The following is an 18,743-nucleotide window of genomic DNA, read 5'->3' as shown; positions in this document are numbered from 1 at the left end:
TTAAAAAATGATTTTTCTCTCTAATTCCTATGTATATATATTTTTTTTAACTTCTCTCATATGCTAAAAAATAAAAATCCCTCTTTTTTTCTAATAATATTTTGTCAATTTAATTTTTTAATTACGACCTTTTGTCACCAAGTAAAAAGCTTTCTTTGTCTCAATCTATTTTTTCCTTTAAACAAAAAACCAAGGATGAAGCATCTAAGTAAGTTCATGGTACGGTATTCTAATCTTAACAAGAATCGTTTGCTTGTGTTTCACCGTTAAAAAATCATATATCTCTATGTATCAATACGATTTTAAAAAATTGGGAAAAATTGTATACGATAGGACTACTTTTCATTGCTAGGCATTGAGAGATATATTATCAATTTTTTTTTTTTTTGTTTTGATGATGATTTCATGGAGAGTCATTTTGCTTGCCAATATGTTTATATTAAGATATTATGAAAATAGTGACAATGAGAATTTTTGCATGTATTTGTTCGGAAGCCATTGCCTGACACCATCTTCATCTGCTTAAGTGAAAATAACAGGCAATTAGCTGGTTGAAATGGGAAACAGCTTCAACTCCCTGACCAAATTTTTAGCAATTATCCTTCATCAAATTGGAATTTTTGGGTTGCCTCTCTTACAGTACTAGATTTTCATATTATCTATCATATAGAAACAGACATGCGTGTATGAGAAAGAACTGGAAGCAAATACGTAGGTAAAGAAAATAAGAGGCCCCCTTTTTTTTATTTTGATGGTAATATAAGACAGAAGATGACAACAGTTGCACAAAGAGAGAATAACAGGAAGAAGACACAGAAAGATTAAAAAAGATCAACAAACAAAAAAAGGTTCAAACAAAAAAAAAAAGGCCAGGCAGAGAGATTCATGTGCAAATGATTACAGAAACAGAAAGAAACAGATCACTAGTAATCTTCAGGAGCCAAGGGCTGGTGAGTGTGGATTGGTGGCTCTGTAGGTATCACTATGTACTCGTATATGAGTGCCGCAAGTCCTGCTCCAATGAATGGACCGACCCAGTAAATCCAGTGGTTCCTCCATCTCCAGCCCACGAGTGCCGGTCCGAATGCCCTGGCCGGATTCATTGATGCTCCGTCAAACGGTCCACCTACCAGAATGTTGGCGCCGACGATGAACCCGATGGCCAGAGGTCCAACTATCCCCAGGCTTCCTCTTTTGGGATCAATCACTGTTGCGTAGACAGTGTAAACCAAACCAAATGTCATCACTATCTCCAGCACAAGCCCGTGCCCTTCTCCAACCCCAGATGCCACATAAAACCCCACTGGTCTCTGCAAAATAGACCTACAGTTAATGCAACCTTCCTGAGCGCGATGCAAATTAAATCGATATAGGGCTTTATATATAGTCATACGGTTCACATAACCGTCCTGTGATATTATGAGCGCGATACAAATTTTATCAAATATACAGCTGTGTATATAGTATGTTTTACCATGCCATTGGTGGCGAATCTTAAGAGGAGGGCAGCAACAATGGCACCCAAGAGCTGAGCAATCCAGTAATAGATGGCGCGAACGACGGAGATTCTTCCACCAAGAAGTGCACCGAAGGTAACAGCAGGATTGACATGGCCACCGGAGGTGTTGATGCTCGAGGCCACCGCCGCAAATAGGGCTAAAGCATGTGCAAGTGCTATCACCACCAGATCAGAAGGTGATGTAGTTGTGGCCTTAGATATCTTGTCTGCATCAAGTTATTGCAAATTAATCTTGTTTAGACCCTCTCTCAACATAAAGTGTTGCTTAGCGTCTTTGCATGTGTGAGCAAAGGGTGTTACAAAATCAATCAAAATAAATATATATATAACGCTTTTCATATATGTAAAGGAGATGACGAAAATCAAAGAGCTAGGGTGAGCAATGCATATATGTACCTAGAGCAAGTATAGAGCCTTCGCCGGCGAAGACAAAGATCAGAGTGGAAACAAATTCAGCCAAGGCAGCTCTCATGGTGTCTGGATGAGCAGCCTCATCAGCCCTCCCAATTGCATATCTACGAGGTGGCATGTTGGCTATGTACACTCGTGTTGAAGTAATCTTTATATCAATTTTTTTAATTTCTTCAAAAACAACAATCAGATTATCCCCACCAAAAAGCTGCTTCTGCTTCTGCTTATGAGAGTTTGATTTTGAAGGTGAAAAGGTAAAGAGAGGAGTGTTAATGGATGATGCTGCGGCTTTTTTTAGTATTTTTATTTTCCTACTTCTGTTGTTGGGTGTGTGCTTGGAAGCAAAGTGGAAGTGTAATCGCTTAAAATGGCCAAAGGAAGCTTGGAGTTATGTGGGACACTTGGGGGATTGAAATGCATGAAAAGTGACACGTGCATGTATGTGTTAAGCAGCTGCTTGTCCAACTGGAGGCTGCATGTATGTACATGAAACGGTGTGTCTTATTAATTCTATATTTCTAATTATTATTATCATCTTTTTATCTCTATCTCTTTGGTCTTCCCTCCAATCCAGACTGTTGTTGCTTTGCTCTTAAGATATACATGGATTGAGTATACATGGACATGTTTGGCTACTGGACTAACTTCACTCATCCTAATCTTCACTCTTGATTTAAACCCAAAAAATAAAAAATAAAATTATTTACTGCTCTTCATTTAACATCATGCTACATTAAATATGCAAATCAAATATCACTCCTGCCTTCATAAGGAAATGATTCTCTTCACCTATTATGACTTCGTTGGCAAAGGATTAATTCATCCACTCTTATCCCGCTACTCGTTTAAGTCCCACTAAAACCAGATTGTCAGTACATACACAATAGTAAATGGGATTGGTTATATGATATAATAATGTATTCTTTTCATTTTTTTGTATTCTTGTCTTCAATGTTTGATATTGTACATTGAGGGTGGACTTCTAAATTGAATTTTTAACCCTTAAGATTCGAATTTGATGATTACAAAAAATTCAACCAAATTCTTGAAGACAATGCAAAAATTCAAATCCAAATTTTGTAAAATCTGGACATCTGAACCTGAGCATGACTTGAACTTTAAATACTAAGTCCTTATCTAGTAACTTCAAGATTTGGGTCACTTCATTGCACTGCATTAACTATCAAATTACTAAATCAAGGTGCCAAGTTATATTGCAAAACTTTTTTTTATTTTTCCAAGAGTTTTGTTAAAAACAAAGTACAGAATTCATTCTTATTTTCTTTTCTACAAGAATGATTAACTATCAAATTACTAAATCAAGGTGCCAAGTTATATTGCAAAACTTTTTTTTATTTTTCCAAGAGTTTTGTTAAAAACAAAGTACAGAATTAATTCTTAATTTCTTTTCTACAAGAATGATTAACGATCAAACTAGTAAAGAGCAATCACCAAACAATCATGTATTGGCTAGCCAATAAATTCATCCAGGCAAAGAAAACTACTCTGAGTGTTCAGTGTTCTGCTGTAGTATTATTTCAAAAGAACATATTACAAAAGTGAAAACACTATCTAGTCTAAAATATGCACTCAGTTTAATTTATTCTTACAGTTGAAATACAGAATATAATCACTGGACAGATTCTTGATTATTTTTTACAATCGCGCAGTTAGTACAGTTAGAGTTGAGTGTAAGCTGTGCCCTAATCATGAATTTCTTAGCGTTGTTTCCAGTATCTCTATGCAAGAAATGAATCCAAAATAATCAAGAACTTAAAAAATAAAAATGTTTCAATCATTTTCTTCAATCATTGGCTGAATCTCTTCAATTCTTCTCAACACTTCACTCATCTTAGGCCTCTTTTCAGGTGCAATATCTGTGCATTCTAAGGCCAACTCTGTCAGCCTCAACATTTCATTTTGCCCTTCTCTTGCTGCCAATATTTCGACATCCAATATATCCGTCGACCAATCATTGTCCACCACCATCCGAACCCAGTCGGAAAGATCACCCGACGTTTCATTGTTGCCAGGAGAACCATTCCCCGGAATCCTTCCAGTAATAACCTCCAGTAAAATGATACCAAAACAATAAACATCAGCCTTGTGTGTCAGCCTTTTTCCTTCAGGAAATTCTGGTGATCTGCCAATAGCTAGATTTTCGGAGGCTTTACGCGATGGAAGCAGAGGTAGGAATCCAAAGTTTGTGAGCTTAGCGCGATAAATGTCATTTTCGCGAAAGATCAGAATGTTTGAGGACTTCAGGTTTGCGTGAGGCACCTTGTGGGAATGTAAAGTTTGGTGAAGAAAAGCTAGACCTTTAGCTGTTTGTTTGATGATTGACAGCCTTGTAGTCCAAGCCAAAGGTATTCTTCCAACTCCTCTGCTTTCTAAAATCATTTTTACAAGTTTTCAGGTATTAAATTCCATTATAATTTTGTTGAATTAACATTGAAAATGAGGTTGAAGACATTGGCTAACAAGAAATATTTTATTTTAAAAAGAAAAGAAAAAAAAAACATAGTCAAATACAGCTATAAAAGAACCTGAACTCACCATGTAAAAGATCAAACAAGCTTCCATTAGGCAAAAACTCATATATGATCAGCTTCTCCTCTTTTGAATAGTAAAATGAGACAATCTTGGCAAGATTTTCATGCTTTAATTTTCCCAGCAGTTGCATCTGCTGAACAAATTCCTTTTTGCTCAATGCATTCATGTTCTTGACTCTCTTCACAGCAACAACAGCACCTGATTCCAATGTCGCTTTATATGTACTGCCTACTTTCCCCTTGCCTAACACTTCTGCTGATGCTCTTAGCAAATCATCCAAGTCAAATACCGGAATGGTCTTGTCGAAAAATTCCAATTCTACCCTTCTTTCTGGATCCTCCATGCTCCAAGAATCCGGCATTTTCTTCTCAGACAAGTGTGCTGATCCTTCCCCTGCCTCACAAATAAATCAAAACCAATAAAGTTCAAATAATGTACACCCAATATAAAAAATTACAATGTAAACATTTTTTAATATGCGGACATATGCACTAGTAAAAATGATTTCAGAACTTTTCTGTAAAAATTAGTAATACCTGCTTGCCCCTCATTTGACTTTTCTTTTTCATGAACTTTTTTGTAACAACACCAGAATAGAAGCATGACCAAGAAAGGAACCAGGGCTGAACCAGCTGCAATCAAAGCCACACTCCATATTTTCAGACTCTTCTTCTTGTCTTCCTTTGGCGGGGGAGGAGGAGATGGTGGTGGAATGGCCGGAGATGGAGGCGGAGGAGAGATTGGACATAATTTCTCCAAAGGTCTGCCACAAAGACCAGAATTATGCTCAAAAGAACTGCTTGGAAAACTCTGAACGACTCGAGTCTGAGGAATTGGACCGTCCAGATTGTTATACGAAACATTAAAATCTATCAAGCTTGTTTGATTAAAAGGAGGAATTTGCCCATCCAAGTAGTTTTCTTGCAGCTCAAGCTTTTTCAGCTTTGGCAGATCAATGTAGCCGAAAGGGATTCCATCCGAAAAGTGATTCTGGGAGAGGAAAACAGTTTCCAGGTTCACAAGATTGGTCAAATTCGGAAGAGAACCTGAGAGCAAATTGTTCCTGAGGCTGAGCTTATTCAAAAACGTAATGTTCTGCAAAAACCCTGGTGGCAGAATTCCTGCAAGTTGAATTTCTTCAAGCTCAAGGCTCACAATATGCCCGTTTGAACAAGAAACACCAAACCAATTGCTTACATTATCTATGCAAGGAGGGCCCGTCCAACGACTGTGCAAATTTGCGGTAGAATTGAGAGAGTCTCTAATCTGCAACAAGTCATATCTTTCAGCTGGGTAATAGTCTGCGATTTGCACAGAAGCTGCAACAAGCACAACATGTTTTGGCAACAGAACGGACACCATCATCATCAATAGAAGCAAATATAATGTTTCTGCAGCTGACAAAATATTCATGATTAATATGGGTTATTGGATTGAACATTAAAATAGCACTTTTGATGATGATTGTACCAAAAGATGGGTAATGACCTTTCTTGGTGATCAAATAAAAGCACTTGTGATTGCGAAGTATGCAAGGCAATGATTGCTTGAAATTGAATGGAGGGAACAAAAGCGGAGACAACAAAGGGAACATCAAAACAAAGACTTTGTAATAACTAAGTTGACAGCTTAGGCTTCATTCATTTTTGAGTTTTAAATCTCTGTTTTTATTATGTCTTTGGAACCGGGCTGTTCATGGGAAAACATGACATTATAAATTTATAATATTATAATTAATTAGTTATATTGTCCTTGTTGGACTTTAGGATTTGTCTTTCATGTGAAAGCTTAATCCATCTTAATTTGATTAAAATTTGAATGCAGATAAATTATGAATAAGTAAATATGCTTAAGCTTGTCAAAATCTTTTGTTGGAGCCCACAGTGTCCCCTAATCAATCAATTTTAAATTAAATATCCAATTGATCTTCTAATCATGATCACATTGAACCCACATCTCCCTGTTCATTTTACTCTTTTCGAGTCCTTGAGTAATATGAAAAAAAAATATTAAACTAGACTTTAATCTAATACTAATATTGATATAAAACATATGAAATAGATAATATATTGATAGAAGATATTAAATAGATGCCATATTGATATAAGATATAATTTTTAATTCTTTGCCATATTTTCGTGAGAAGCAAAGAATGTAAAAGGAGTGTATCCATGGAATTCTTGCAATGTAACAACTGGTTATTGGATGACCAATCACTCTTGCTAATGTACAGCTCAACATAATATAAAACTATACTTTATATTATATTATATGATTGTTAGAAAAATGAAGCGAAATTATAGATATGATCCATTTATTAATTATATTGGCCTATTTAACACATTTATATTAAAAAATTGAAAAAATTATTGAAAAAAATGACAAATTTGTCAACATTATTTTTAAATAAATTATAAATGGGTTAACATGAATTCAGTACATCTATGACATTACATAAATGAGTAATTCATGGGTAATATTAGTTATTCTTTTCAATAATATGATCATATATTAATTGATATTCATGTTGTAAATGGCTAAATGAGCTAAGGTAATTCAACACAGATACGACAAGATTATCTCTTGTTTTTTGTCATGCCATGCCAATTTATATTAAACTAAATTCAAAAAAATCATGTAATGTCCATGGATGTAACTGCGTCTTGACCCTAGTTCAATGATATAAAAATACTGATCATAATTAATAATAATAATAAATTTTTAGGAATATTTTATGTAACTTAAGTGTCTGTAAAAAGTGGAAATTCAATGAATTTCCTCGTTAAAGGCAAGATCTAAAATCTGCCATAATCAACAAATTATGAACGTTGTAAATGATTCGATTTCGTTAAATTTTGACTTTTGTGATTTTGTGATATTAATATTTAGCAATATAATTCCATAACTTTTTTTAAAACGAAAATTAATAGTTTCTTAAATCTCCTTGCCATTATTTATTTCATAAACAAAAGGTCAAGAATTCGAACAACTAAAATAATAATAATAATAATAATAATAATAATATTATAAAAAAAACAATCCATGAGAGTAATTAATAATAACAATCACCATATTTTAATATTTTGATTATATTCTCGGGCAACTGAGAACTGAGAAGCTTTATAAAATCAACATCTTGAGAAGCTATGATGACTTCTTCTCATCTTAATCAATCCAAAATATGCAGCTTTCAGTCACTACTTAATTTAAGAACCAAGAAGATGTCTATAACTCATTGATGCATCAGGCAAGTGCCACTTACTTTGACTTAATATTTAATTTTATTTTCATTTTCAGATTTGAAGTTTTGTTAGTGCATGTAACAAAAACCAAAATCACTCCTCAAATTAAAAATAATCAGATGGAAAAATTTAAGAATTCATGAGAAATTGATTCCAACAATAATACAAAACTCATACAGTACTGCCTGCAATCCACAAAATTCAACTGTTTTGACTTAACAAAATGTACACAAAATTCTACAACTAATAACAATTAAAGAATGTTAGATCCCATATCCACTAGATACGGGATTAATTTGTCATTTATTAACTCTAAGGCATCCTCCTCTTACAACCCATTTAAGAGTGAGTTGTAACTTGTGGATTCGTAATAATTAGTATTAGAGCAGTTCAATTTTCTAAAGAAGTTAGCCCTTGCCACAACAGTTCTACCTTCACAACCTTGGGGTGTCACATAGTCAGGGTGTGAGATCCCTTGCCGTAGCGGTGTTGTCTTCGTGACCTTGTGGGTGTCACCTATTCAAAGTAAGTGAAATAATGGCAGTTCAGTCCTCTAAAGTTGGCTCTTGCCACAGTGATCCTGCCTTTGTGACCTGGGGATGTCACTTAGTCAGAATGTGTGAACTGTCGTGGATGTTAATTTTGACGAAGGGTGTAATGCTAAGATCCAACATCGACTATGTATGAGACTAGTTAGTAGTTTATTAAACCGATGTGTGAACCGCTGTGGACGTCAGTTTTGAAGAAAAGTATAATGTTAGAATTCCACATCAACTAGTTACACCCAATCGAAGTGTGTGAAACGATGGCAGTAGGAATGGCAAGGGAAGGGGAGGGGACCAATCTCCCCATATCCGTTCTTAATATTTTGCGTATGTTCCCGTCTCCGTTAGAATTACTTGAGAGAATTTTTATCCCCTCCCCGAATAATAACAGGGGATCTCCGAGAGTCCCCGATCCCCGAATAACTAATACATTTTTTTGTTTTCGATTTTAAGTTAATCATATTAAAATAAAAAACTCAAAAAAAAGTAAAGTTCAAAATATATTTTACATTAATATCCATTACAAAAGTCACATACATTAAATTAGTAAGTAACGCAACATGCAAAGGATACAAACTTCTTTTACAAACTATTATGAGCAAATTAATAGTCTAATACAAAATTGTTACAAATAAAATCGAATTTAGATTTAAAATTAACTTTTTCAATGGTGGGCACTTTATAAATGTGGATTATTCCCTTTACAGCATAATAGTTAAATCGAAGCAAATCAAGAGCAAATATTATATTAGATTAGATTAAATATTAAAATTGTGATTCGTTGTGAGCAATTATAACATCTAAAAATAAATAAAAAATAAATTTAAGTTTAAAATATTTAATGAATATTAAAATTAAAACAAATTTTTGGGCTAATAGAATATACCCGGTCTTTTTAATGTCCTAAATAAAAATTTAGGACTTTAATTAGTTAATTAAGCCTAAAAGTTTAATAATAAATATTTTGATATTTTTTATTTTTACCAACATTTATAATTTTATAATTCAAAATTTATTATTTATTTACTAGTAATTTTAAAAAATAAAATTAAAAATTAAAATAGGGAAATGGGGAAATGGGGAGGGGTGAAATACTAATTAGGCAACCCAAGAGGGGGATAAATTGAGATTTTAAAAATTAAGCTAAGCAAACCACACAACAATCCAATCTAATGCTTTAATAAATTCGAAAATAATAAATTCAATGAAAGCACAATAATAAATGAGCAAGGGAAGAGAAAGCAAACTCAAGGATTTTTACGTGGCTCGGCAATCCCGCCTTCAAGCACACCGGACTTGAGGATTTCAGTATCCGAACCTTTCCAAGGCTTCAAACGTTTACAATTGACTTCAATGTGTCAATAAACCTTTACAATAAGAGATTATCTCTCCAATCTCTTCACCCTAAGTATTTCTCACACTTGTACACTCACAATTTGATGAGAAATGAAAACTACAACAATGAAACTCTCTTTAAGAATGGATATACAAATTGAAGAACAAAGATGATTTAATAAATGATGATTTAGGAAATTGAAGCTCAATATATGTTGTGTGCACTTGTTTTTGCTTGCCAAGATTATCAAAAATGAATTGGTTTTGAGTTTATATAGTTTGAGCTAAAAAATTAGCCGTTATGCACTTTTTGGTCATAACCGGCTTACCGTTTATGAAATCCGGTTAGCCGCTTGTATGTTACCGTTAAGGCAAAAATTTGAATTTGAGAATATCTGGCATAACACTTTTCATATCCGGTTACCCGCTTTTGAAATCTGGATTGTCGCTTGCGAAATCCGGATAGCTGTTTATGCTCCAGAAGCTTACTGCCTAAAATCCGGATTGCCGTTTACCATATCCAGTTAGTTGCTTGCTACAGTAAAATATTTTTCAAATTTATAGTTAGACCCCAAAACTTTATAAAATTATAATATAACCTAAAATGTTATGAAAGTTTTCAAATAGGTCCAATTTCAGAATTTCTAAATAATACTTTGTCAATCCCAAAATTTTCTGAAGTTATGATTTCACCCAAACTATGTGAAATTATAGAATGACCCAAAATATTTAAATAGTTTCAAATATGTCCAAATCTGAAATTTTGAAACAATATCAAAGGTTTTTAAATACTTTCATTTTAGTCCAAAATACTTTAATTCCATAACATCATTTTTTTAAAAAGCACAATTTATAAATCTTTGTTTAATCAATACATGTGGTTTGTTATCATCAAAATCAATATCTATAGTCATATAGGCTAACAATCTTCCATTTTTTTATGATGACAAAACACATTATAAAAATTTAATATAGTTATTAAAAGCTCCCCCTTAATCAATGCAAGTTATTAAAAAGACTCCCCCTGCATACATGCATATTTTTATAACACTTTTTATAACACATATTAAATTATTTTCCCCCTTCATCATCAAAAAGAAAACTTAATTGGTAAAGAAAAAGAGTAGCAAATTTTTATAAATTTAAAACATGTATTCTGCTCCCCTTCATCATCAAAAAGAAAACTTAAAGGAAAAGAATAAGAGTAGCAAATTTGTTACCTATGTTGTCCGAGTAGAAATTACGATGGAATCTCCCCCTAACAACAAGCATAACCTCAAATACAGGTTTAGTAATATTACTCCCAAATTATCATCATCATATAATCCATCAACCATAAAATGATCATGAACTATTATTCCATTAATTATCAAATCAACAACTCAAAACATAAAATCATCATATAAAAAATCATGTAATTAAATCACCATCATACTCAAAATCATCACCATAAGCACATATTAATCATAAAAAAAAAATTCAAAGTGCATGTTATTATCCCCCTTTTGACATCATCAAAATGATTTATTACTTTGTCTCCCCCTTTGGACAATAAAAAAGTTAAAAATACATATTATCCAAAATAGAACAAGTAATAAGCTAAGCAAGGGAAGGCAAAAGTCATAAGAGCATAATGTCAACAATCCAAGCCCTATAATTACTAATCACATTTTAGAAATTAAGACAACTAAACTGAACAAAGATCTAATGTGACATTTTAATAAAACTTTAAAAAAATTCATATGCTTAAGAATTTTAAAGTATATGTATTTCTCCCTTACATATCATATTTCCCTCTTCATCATCAGATATAGTAAAAAGCTCCCCCTATCAATCATCAAAAACTCAATATGAGCACATTAGTGCCACATTATCCGAATATAAAACATCTAAATATCAAACAATAATCATCTTCAATCCACAATGAAAGCAACAATGCATATGAAAATATAGGTGTATAATATAAATAGAGAACTATGGTAAAAACCATAAGGAGAGCACACTATGGAAGTAGTAATTTGAAATAATCAAAATGCACAAATTCGGATTTTCAAGATATTGAGTAAAATGGGTAAGTTTGAATCAATTAAAATGATTTTAGAGATGCGATGTATGATGTTGATTAAAAAGAAATGGTGGATTTTAAAGAGAGAGAGAAAACCGGTTGACGAATGATGAATGCCCGAATCCGGCTTGCCGGATTTCACTAGCTGGTTAGTGTCCAGTGAGGAGAGAAACGAATTCGGTTTACCGGATAAAAGAATCGGCTTTTCGATTTTGAGGCAGAAAAAGAACTTTGCAAATCCGGCTTTCCGGATTTCATAACCGATTGACCGGTTTTTGCCCAGAAATAAAATTTTCTCAAACGGCTTACCGGTTTTCCAATCCAGTTATTCGAAAGTCGACCCGAGAGCAACCATAAGCAAATGGCTTGCCGGGTGGTTACATGTGGTATGCCGGTTGTGCCTTAGAGATCATTTTGCCTCTTATTGAATTTTGGTTGACCCAAAAACTTGTATTGTACACACCAATTTATTTTAAAACTTGATCAATTTAAAAACATTTTGTGATTCAAAACTTTTCAATAAGCCAATTAATACATGAGACATAAATGCATACAAGACCAAACATATGAAATCGTATCAAACAATGATGTCAATTTTATAAATGAATGATGATATAACATAATTAATGGCATATGAATTCACACATATATAAGAGATGGACAATGATGATAGATAATTAAGAAGATGAAATCAAAGACCATACAATCATCAAAATCAAACAAAGGCATTATGATAAATCACTCAATGTTATACACAATGATAATTCTATCATGTAAACATACAAGCATACTTTCGTAAATTCATTTATCATGATTCATTCAACAAAATTAATATGGCAAGAATTGTTACCAAAACAATTAAATCATCTTGCCTCATCTTTTTCTCCTAGATCATACTCAAGTGATTATCCTCACAAGCTTTCATCAAGGAACTCTCCATCATTCCTTGATTGTGGTACCTACAAAGAAAACATTCACGTTGTGCCCTTTGGTACCCAAATACTCTTGGGTCCTTGAGTGTTAGTAATGGTTTCTGTTGGAACCCAAACACATTTTACTCCATAATATACTTTTCTTTTAATAGGACAACCAAGCTTTATGTGACCGTTTTGATTACAATAATGACATACAACTTGATTGTTAATAGATGTACTTTTCACAAAATAATTCTTATAATACTTTTGTTTCACATTTGGCTTATAACCAAGTCCTCCTTTATCAAACACACATTTTTGTGAATTAATCAAGTTATCCAACATCTTTTGTCCATTTGTAAATTTTAAAACAATCTCATTTAACTCATTGTTCTTCTTCTTAAGCATTTCATTTTCCTTTTTCAAGTCATCTATATGATATTCTAGATGCTCATGTGAAGTGCTAGGTTTCTCATTTGATAATGCAACTCTATCATGCAATGTTTTATTCTCTAATTCTAGGCATGTAATCTTTGCACATAGAGATTCATTTTCATTTTTTAGCTCTACCATTTTCTTTTTAAGACATGCATTCTTTTTACCAATTTTCATCCATTCATCATGCAATTCTTTAAAAGCATCATGTAATTCATCATAAGTAGGAAGATCATTTACCTCATCAAGTTCATCATCCGATTCATCTCCAATTGTCATAAGAGCTAGATTTGTCATTTCTTTATGCTCTTCATCATCACTTGTTTCCTCCTCGCTATCATCCCATGTGGCTACCATTGCTTTCTTCTTGAGCTTGTTGAGAAGAGGGCATTCTGATCTTATGGCCAAGTTTCTTGCACTCATAACATTTGATTAGTTCCTTCTTCTCTTTTCGGTTCTTGAGGTCTCTAAATTTTCTTCGCTCACTGGATTTCTTAAAAAATTTTCTGAACTTCCTAGCCAGCATATCTATCTCCTCCTCATCTAGCTCGCTTTCCTCATCACTCTCATATTTTGAGGCTTTGAGAGTAATGCTTTTCTTCTTCTCCTCATTACTTTTTTCGACTGCCAAGTCTTCCTCATAAGAAATAAGATAACCAACTAAATCATCAATAGGTAAGATATTTAAATCTTTGGCTTCCTTAATAGCAGTCCTTTTTTGTCTACATTCCTTAGGAAGCGACCTAATAATTTTCTTAACTTTCTCGCTATTTGAAAAAGTCTTTCCTAGGGCTCCTAGAGTGTTCACTATGTCCGTAAATCTAGTATACATAGAATACACACTCTCATTTTGTTCCATTTGGAACAATTCATATTGCCGAGTGTACCTACTAATTTTAGACTCTTTCACTTGATTCGTGCCTTTATAAACAACTTCAAGTTTCTGCCAAATTTCATTAGCACTCTCTCAACTAGATACTCTATGAAATTCTTTTTTATCTAGTGCACAAAACAAGGCATTCATAACTTTGGAATTTAAAGTACCTTTTCTCTTTTCCAATTCATTCCATTCCCGTGAAGGTTTTGGAATATCTTCCCCAACTTCATTTTTAATCAAAGACATGAAAGGACCATCACAAACAACTTCTCAAATTTCATAATCTAGTGCTTGTAAATAAATTCTCATCCTAGTTTTTCAATACGGGTAGTCATTTTCGTCAAAGAACGGTGGTTTAATTATGGACTGTCCTTCTCTAAATATTGAGTCATATTGGGTTGCCATTGATCTTTAACTCTAGATGGTTAAGTCTACACAAGAGCACCTCGCTCTGATACCAAATGAAATACTAACTAGGCAACCCAAGAGGGGGGTGAATTGGGATTTTAAAAATTAAACTAAGCAAACCACACAACAATCCAATGTAATGCCTTCATAAATTCGAAAACAATAAATTCAATGAAAGCACAATAATAAATGAGCAAGGGAAGAGAAAGCAAACTCAAGAATTTTTACGTGGTTCGGCAATCCCCGCCTACGTCCACGCCTCCAAGCACACCGGGCTTGAGGATTTCACTATCCGAGCCTTTCCAAGGCTTCAAACGTTTACAATTGACTTCAAGGTGTCAATGAACCTTTACAACAAGAGATTGTCTCTCTAATCTCTTCATCCCAAGTGTTTCTCACACTTGTACACTCACAATTTGATGAGAAATGAAAACTACAACAATGAAACTCTCTTTAAGAGTGGATGTACAATTTGAAGAACAAAGATGATTTAATAAATGATGATTTACGAAATTGAAGCTCAATATATGTTGTGTGCACTTGTTTTTACTTGCCAAGATTACCAAAAATGAATTGGTTTTGAGTTTATATAGTTTGAGCTAAAAAACTAGCCGTTATGCACTTTTTGGTCATAACTGACTTACTGTTTATGAAATTCGGTTAGCCGCTTGTATGTTACTGTTAAGGTAAAAATTTAAATTTCATAATATCTGGCATGCCGCTTTTCATACCCGGTTAGCCGCTTGCGAAATCAGATAGCCGTTTATGCTCCAAAAGCTTACTGCCCAAAATCCGGATTGCCGTTTACCATATCCAGTTAGCCGCTTGCAACAGTAACTGCTACAGTAAAATATTTTTCAAATTTATAGTTTGACTCCAAAACTTTATAAAATTATATTATGACCCAAAACGTTATGAAAGCTTTAAAATATGTCCAATTTCAGAATTTCTAAATAATACTTTGTCAATCCCAAAACTTTCTGAAATTATGATTTCACCCAAACTAGGTGAAATTATAGAATGACCCAAAATATTTAAATAGTTTCAAATAGGTCCAAATATGAAATTTTAAAACAATATCAAAGGTTTTAAAATACTTTCATTTTAGTCCAAAACACTTTAATTCCATAACATTATTTTCTTAAAAAGCACAATTCATAAATCTTTGTTTAATCAATACATGTGGTTTGTTATCATCAAAATCAATATCTATAGTCATATAAGCTAACAAGGGGATGGGGATTCCACCTCATCCCCGTCCATTCCTTGAATAAGAAATTGGGTAAAAAAAATTTCATCGTCCTTTCCCCGAATAAGAAATTGAGTATGAGATTATCCTCATACCCTCCCCAAATGGGGAAAATCCCCGAGGGTACCCGTCCCAGTGAGGATTTTTGCCATCCCTAGATGGCAGTCCGGTCCTTTAAAGGTGACCCTTACCACAACAGTCCTGCCTTCATGACCTTGGGGTGTCGCCTAGTCAGAATGTGTGAACCGTTGTTAGTTCTGAAGAAGGGTGGAATGCTAGGATCCAACATCAACTAAGTATGAGACTAGTTGATAGTTTATTAACCCGATGTGTGAACTGCCATTGACGTCAGTTTTGAAGAAAAGTAGAATGTTAGAATCCCACATCAACTAGTTATGAAACTATAGATGACCAACAGGTCGTGCCGTGACAGCTCAGGCCCATCAAAGGAAGCCCACGCGTGCTTATGCTCGTGTCATGTCGTGCCCACTATGTGTTTCATGTCATGCCGTGTCTAATTTTTTTTTGCTTAGGCCTAGCCCAGCACACGTGTTGTGCGCACTCGTGTCGTGCCCACACTTGCTGTGCTATGCGTCGTGTCGTTAGGGATGACAAACAGCGGGCATGGGCCGGGCTTTTTCAAGCCCATGTCTAGGCCCACTGTTAGTTAAGTGTGCAGGCCTGGGCTGGGACTTGGGTTTTATTTATTTATTTTAAATTTTTTAAATTATTGTAAATTTAAAATAAATTAATAATCAATAAGTTATTACAATCATAGATAAATTAAAGAAAATGAATATTTTAAATTAAAATAATAAATAAAGCAAATAAAAGCTCATAACTTTAATTTTCTTTAATACTGGATTTTTTAATTCAAACGCTCTCTTAATTAATTGACACAAAAAAGAGAATTTGGTACCATAATTTTAGCTTTTTTGAATCATAATTGATTTATAAGTTAAGAATTTAAGTTTTCTTTTTTATTTTTAAATTACTTTTCAATTTTAATTATATTATTCTAATTTATAAAATCATTTTTTTTAAAAAAAGTAGTGGGCCAGGTCTAAGCCCGCGGACCCGGGCTGGGCTTGGGCCGGCCCGGGCTTTTTTGCCACCCCTACGTGTCGTGCCATGCCGTGCCTAAGGAAAAAAGCCCACTAAATTTTTCTCCTTCTTTATTTTTTTAAAGCGCATGCTAAGTTGTTATCTTATTTTTTTTCAAGCATATGTACTTTTTTGGATCCATGTGCCTTTATTCAAATTTAATGGAATCAAAAATTCAAAACTCAAGTCCATATTCAATAATAATAAGAGAATGTAATATTAGTTACTAAGTTTGACTATTTGGTGTTAGAATTCTTTTTTAGTACTTAACAACAACAATAATAATAATTTTTTTAAGGGTTAACTTAATTGTTAACTTGGAATTACGTAGAGTCATATGTCATAGTTTATAATAATATTAATACATATTTATAAATTCATGATATTTATAATTTTATTTATTAAAATCATGATATCAATTATTTATTTAATAAATTATAAACATAAATCAATTATTTTTTTTAAACTCAAAATTAAATAAATTTAAAAAACTTGAGCTAATAAAATATATTAAAAGATTCAATTTCAAGTTATTAATAAAATCATAAAATTTTAAATTTACTTTCATTAAAAAATAAAATGTGATTATTGCGTGCTTTTTCGCGTGCCGTGCTTTATCACATCTCTAATCGTACTGTACTTTTAAGGCCCACGTACCTAAAATTCTAAGTTCAGCTCAGCCCACGTGCATGACGTGTCGTGCCGCATACTCTATCGAAACCGTGCTCTTGCAGTACCATACTGTACGGACACGTGCCATCCTCGTGCCTTGTCTCGTGCTGTCCGGCCCATTAGCCACCGCTATATGAGACTAGTTGGTCGTTTATTAATCCCAAAGCACTCTTCTCTTACAAGCTGTTAGAATGTTAGGATCCCACATCATAGTAGCAAGATAGCTGGACCCCATATTCTGATATTATCTTTCCATCTTAAAAATAAATAATAAAACACCACAAATCATACAATTGAGTACTTGCCTTCTAGAAAGTTTTCAAATGAGGTTTCTCTCACGTTTTAAAATATTATTTACCCAAAGACTTTGAAAAAAAAAATTGGTTTCCAATAATTATTCCTTTGAAAATTTTAGTCATCATTTGAAAATGAAAGCTAAACCATGTTCTAACTACATGTAAAGTTAATCTATTAACTATTTTAATTCAGATTTTTTATGTCATTTATTAATCCATAATCTATAAATAAATTTTTAATAAAGTTAAAAAACAAAAATCGTGTGGAATTTTTTTTAAATTTTTTGATAATTAGTAGTTTCTATTAAATTTGTTAGCTAAACCAAATGAGAGAGAAAAATTAAATGTAGCAAATGGTTTGGGCTCAATTGGGCTGGGTTTGGAATGACACCGCCCACGTACTAAGCCGAATACACTCACCCGCTGAATTTGCTAAAACACTGTACGTAACAATAATTTTATTACATTAGTTAGGTATATTTAACGTTAAAAATGAAATTAGTTTTTATATTTAATTCAAGATTAACTTAGTATTTTTTTTTCCTATTAAAAAATCTAATTTGATTGGATCGCATCCAATAAATTTGGTTTTGACTAAAGTCTTAGACATTGTTTGCGGTTGAAGTTGAAACAATATAAGCCGCTTATTTAATAAATTTAGACGGAAAAGGTATTTGGTAAATTTCTAAAAATAAAATTTTCTATTTTGATACTAGTTTTTAAGAATAAGTAGGAGTTTCTCTTTATTAGCCACATATTAAATAGACCATCACACTTTTTAAAAACTCATATTATATACTTAATATTTTAATAAAAAGACAAATTATATAGGGATGGCAATGGGGAGGGGAGGGGAGGGGACCAATCTCCCCATACCCATCCCCGATATTTTGTTATGTCCCCGTCCCCTCCCCGTCCCCGTCAGAATTACTTAAGTGAATCCCCATCCCCTCCCCGAATACTAACAGGGGATCCCCGAGGGTCCCCGGTCCCCGAATAATTAATAGTCTAATACATTTTTTTTTTCGATTTTAAATTAATCATATTAAAATAAAAAATTCAGATAAAAATAAAGTTCAAAATATATCTTGCATTAATATTGATCCATTTCAAAGTCA

General features: G+C 33.1%; 2 protein-coding genes across 2 annotated transcripts; both read right to left on the bottom strand.

The window, feature by feature from the left end:
• Nucleotides 1-716: 716 nt before the first annotated feature.
• On the bottom strand, nucleotides 717-2,647 carry LOC102628735 (probable aquaporin TIP3-2). The gene is made up of 4 exons (XM_006478095.3): nucleotides 2,638-2,647; nucleotides 1,916-2,311; nucleotides 1,475-1,725; nucleotides 717-1,310 (listed from the first exon to the last, which is right to left on the bottom strand). Exons 1-4 carry the CDS (start codon nucleotides 2,645-2,647, stop codon nucleotides 924-926), a joined length of 1,044 nt encoding a protein of 347 aa, XP_006478158.3. The 3' UTR covers nucleotides 717-923.
• Nucleotides 2,648-3,572: 925 nt separating this feature from the next.
• Nucleotides 3,573-6,167, bottom strand: LOC102609008 (probable leucine-rich repeat receptor-like protein kinase At1g68400). Its single transcript, XM_006478171.3, has 3 exons — nucleotides 5,020-6,167; nucleotides 4,487-4,876; nucleotides 3,573-4,320 (listed from the first exon to the last, which is right to left on the bottom strand). Exons 1-3 carry the CDS (start codon nucleotides 5,894-5,896, stop codon nucleotides 3,722-3,724), a joined length of 1,866 nt encoding a protein of 621 aa, XP_006478234.3. The 5' UTR covers nucleotides 5,897-6,167; the 3' UTR covers nucleotides 3,573-3,721.
• Nucleotides 6,168-18,743: the final 12,576 nt, after the last annotated feature.

The sequence above is a fragment of the Citrus sinensis genome, chromosome 3 (genome assembly GCF_022201045.2).
Source record: "Citrus sinensis cultivar Valencia sweet orange chromosome 3, DVS_A1.0, whole genome shotgun sequence".
In the NCBI taxonomy this organism is placed as follows: Eukaryota; Viridiplantae; Streptophyta; class Magnoliopsida; order Sapindales; family Rutaceae; genus Citrus; species Citrus sinensis.
Note: the sequence above shows the minus strand (reverse complement) of the source record. Positions and strands in the feature narration are given on the sequence as shown.

What these genes read in the sequence shown, in the direction of transcription:
- LOC102628735 (XM_006478095.3), bottom strand. An exon ending in AGGCTCTATACTTGCTCTAG is followed by an intron (nt 1,726 to 1,915) that starts GTACATATATGC and finishes AACTTGATGCAG; the next exon opens with ACAAGATATCTAAGGCCACA. An exon ending in GATTCGCCACCAATGGCATG is followed by an intron (nt 1,311 to 1,474) that starts GTAAAACATACT and finishes TCTATTTTGCAG; the next exon opens with AGACCAGTGGGGTTTTATGT.
- LOC102609008 (XM_006478171.3), bottom strand. Translation starts at nt 5,896, where the DNA reads ATGAATATTTTGTCAGCTGCAGAAACATTATATTTGCTTCTATTGATG. An exon ending in GTCAAATGAGGGGCAAGCAG is followed by an intron (nt 4,877 to 5,019) that starts GTATTACTAATT and finishes TTTGTGAGGCAG; the next exon opens with GGGAAGGATCAGCACACTTG. An exon ending in CTTGTTTGATCTTTTACATG is followed by an intron (nt 4,321 to 4,486) that starts GTGAGTTCAGGT and finishes AAATGATTTTAG; the next exon opens with AAAGCAGAGGAGTTGGAAGA.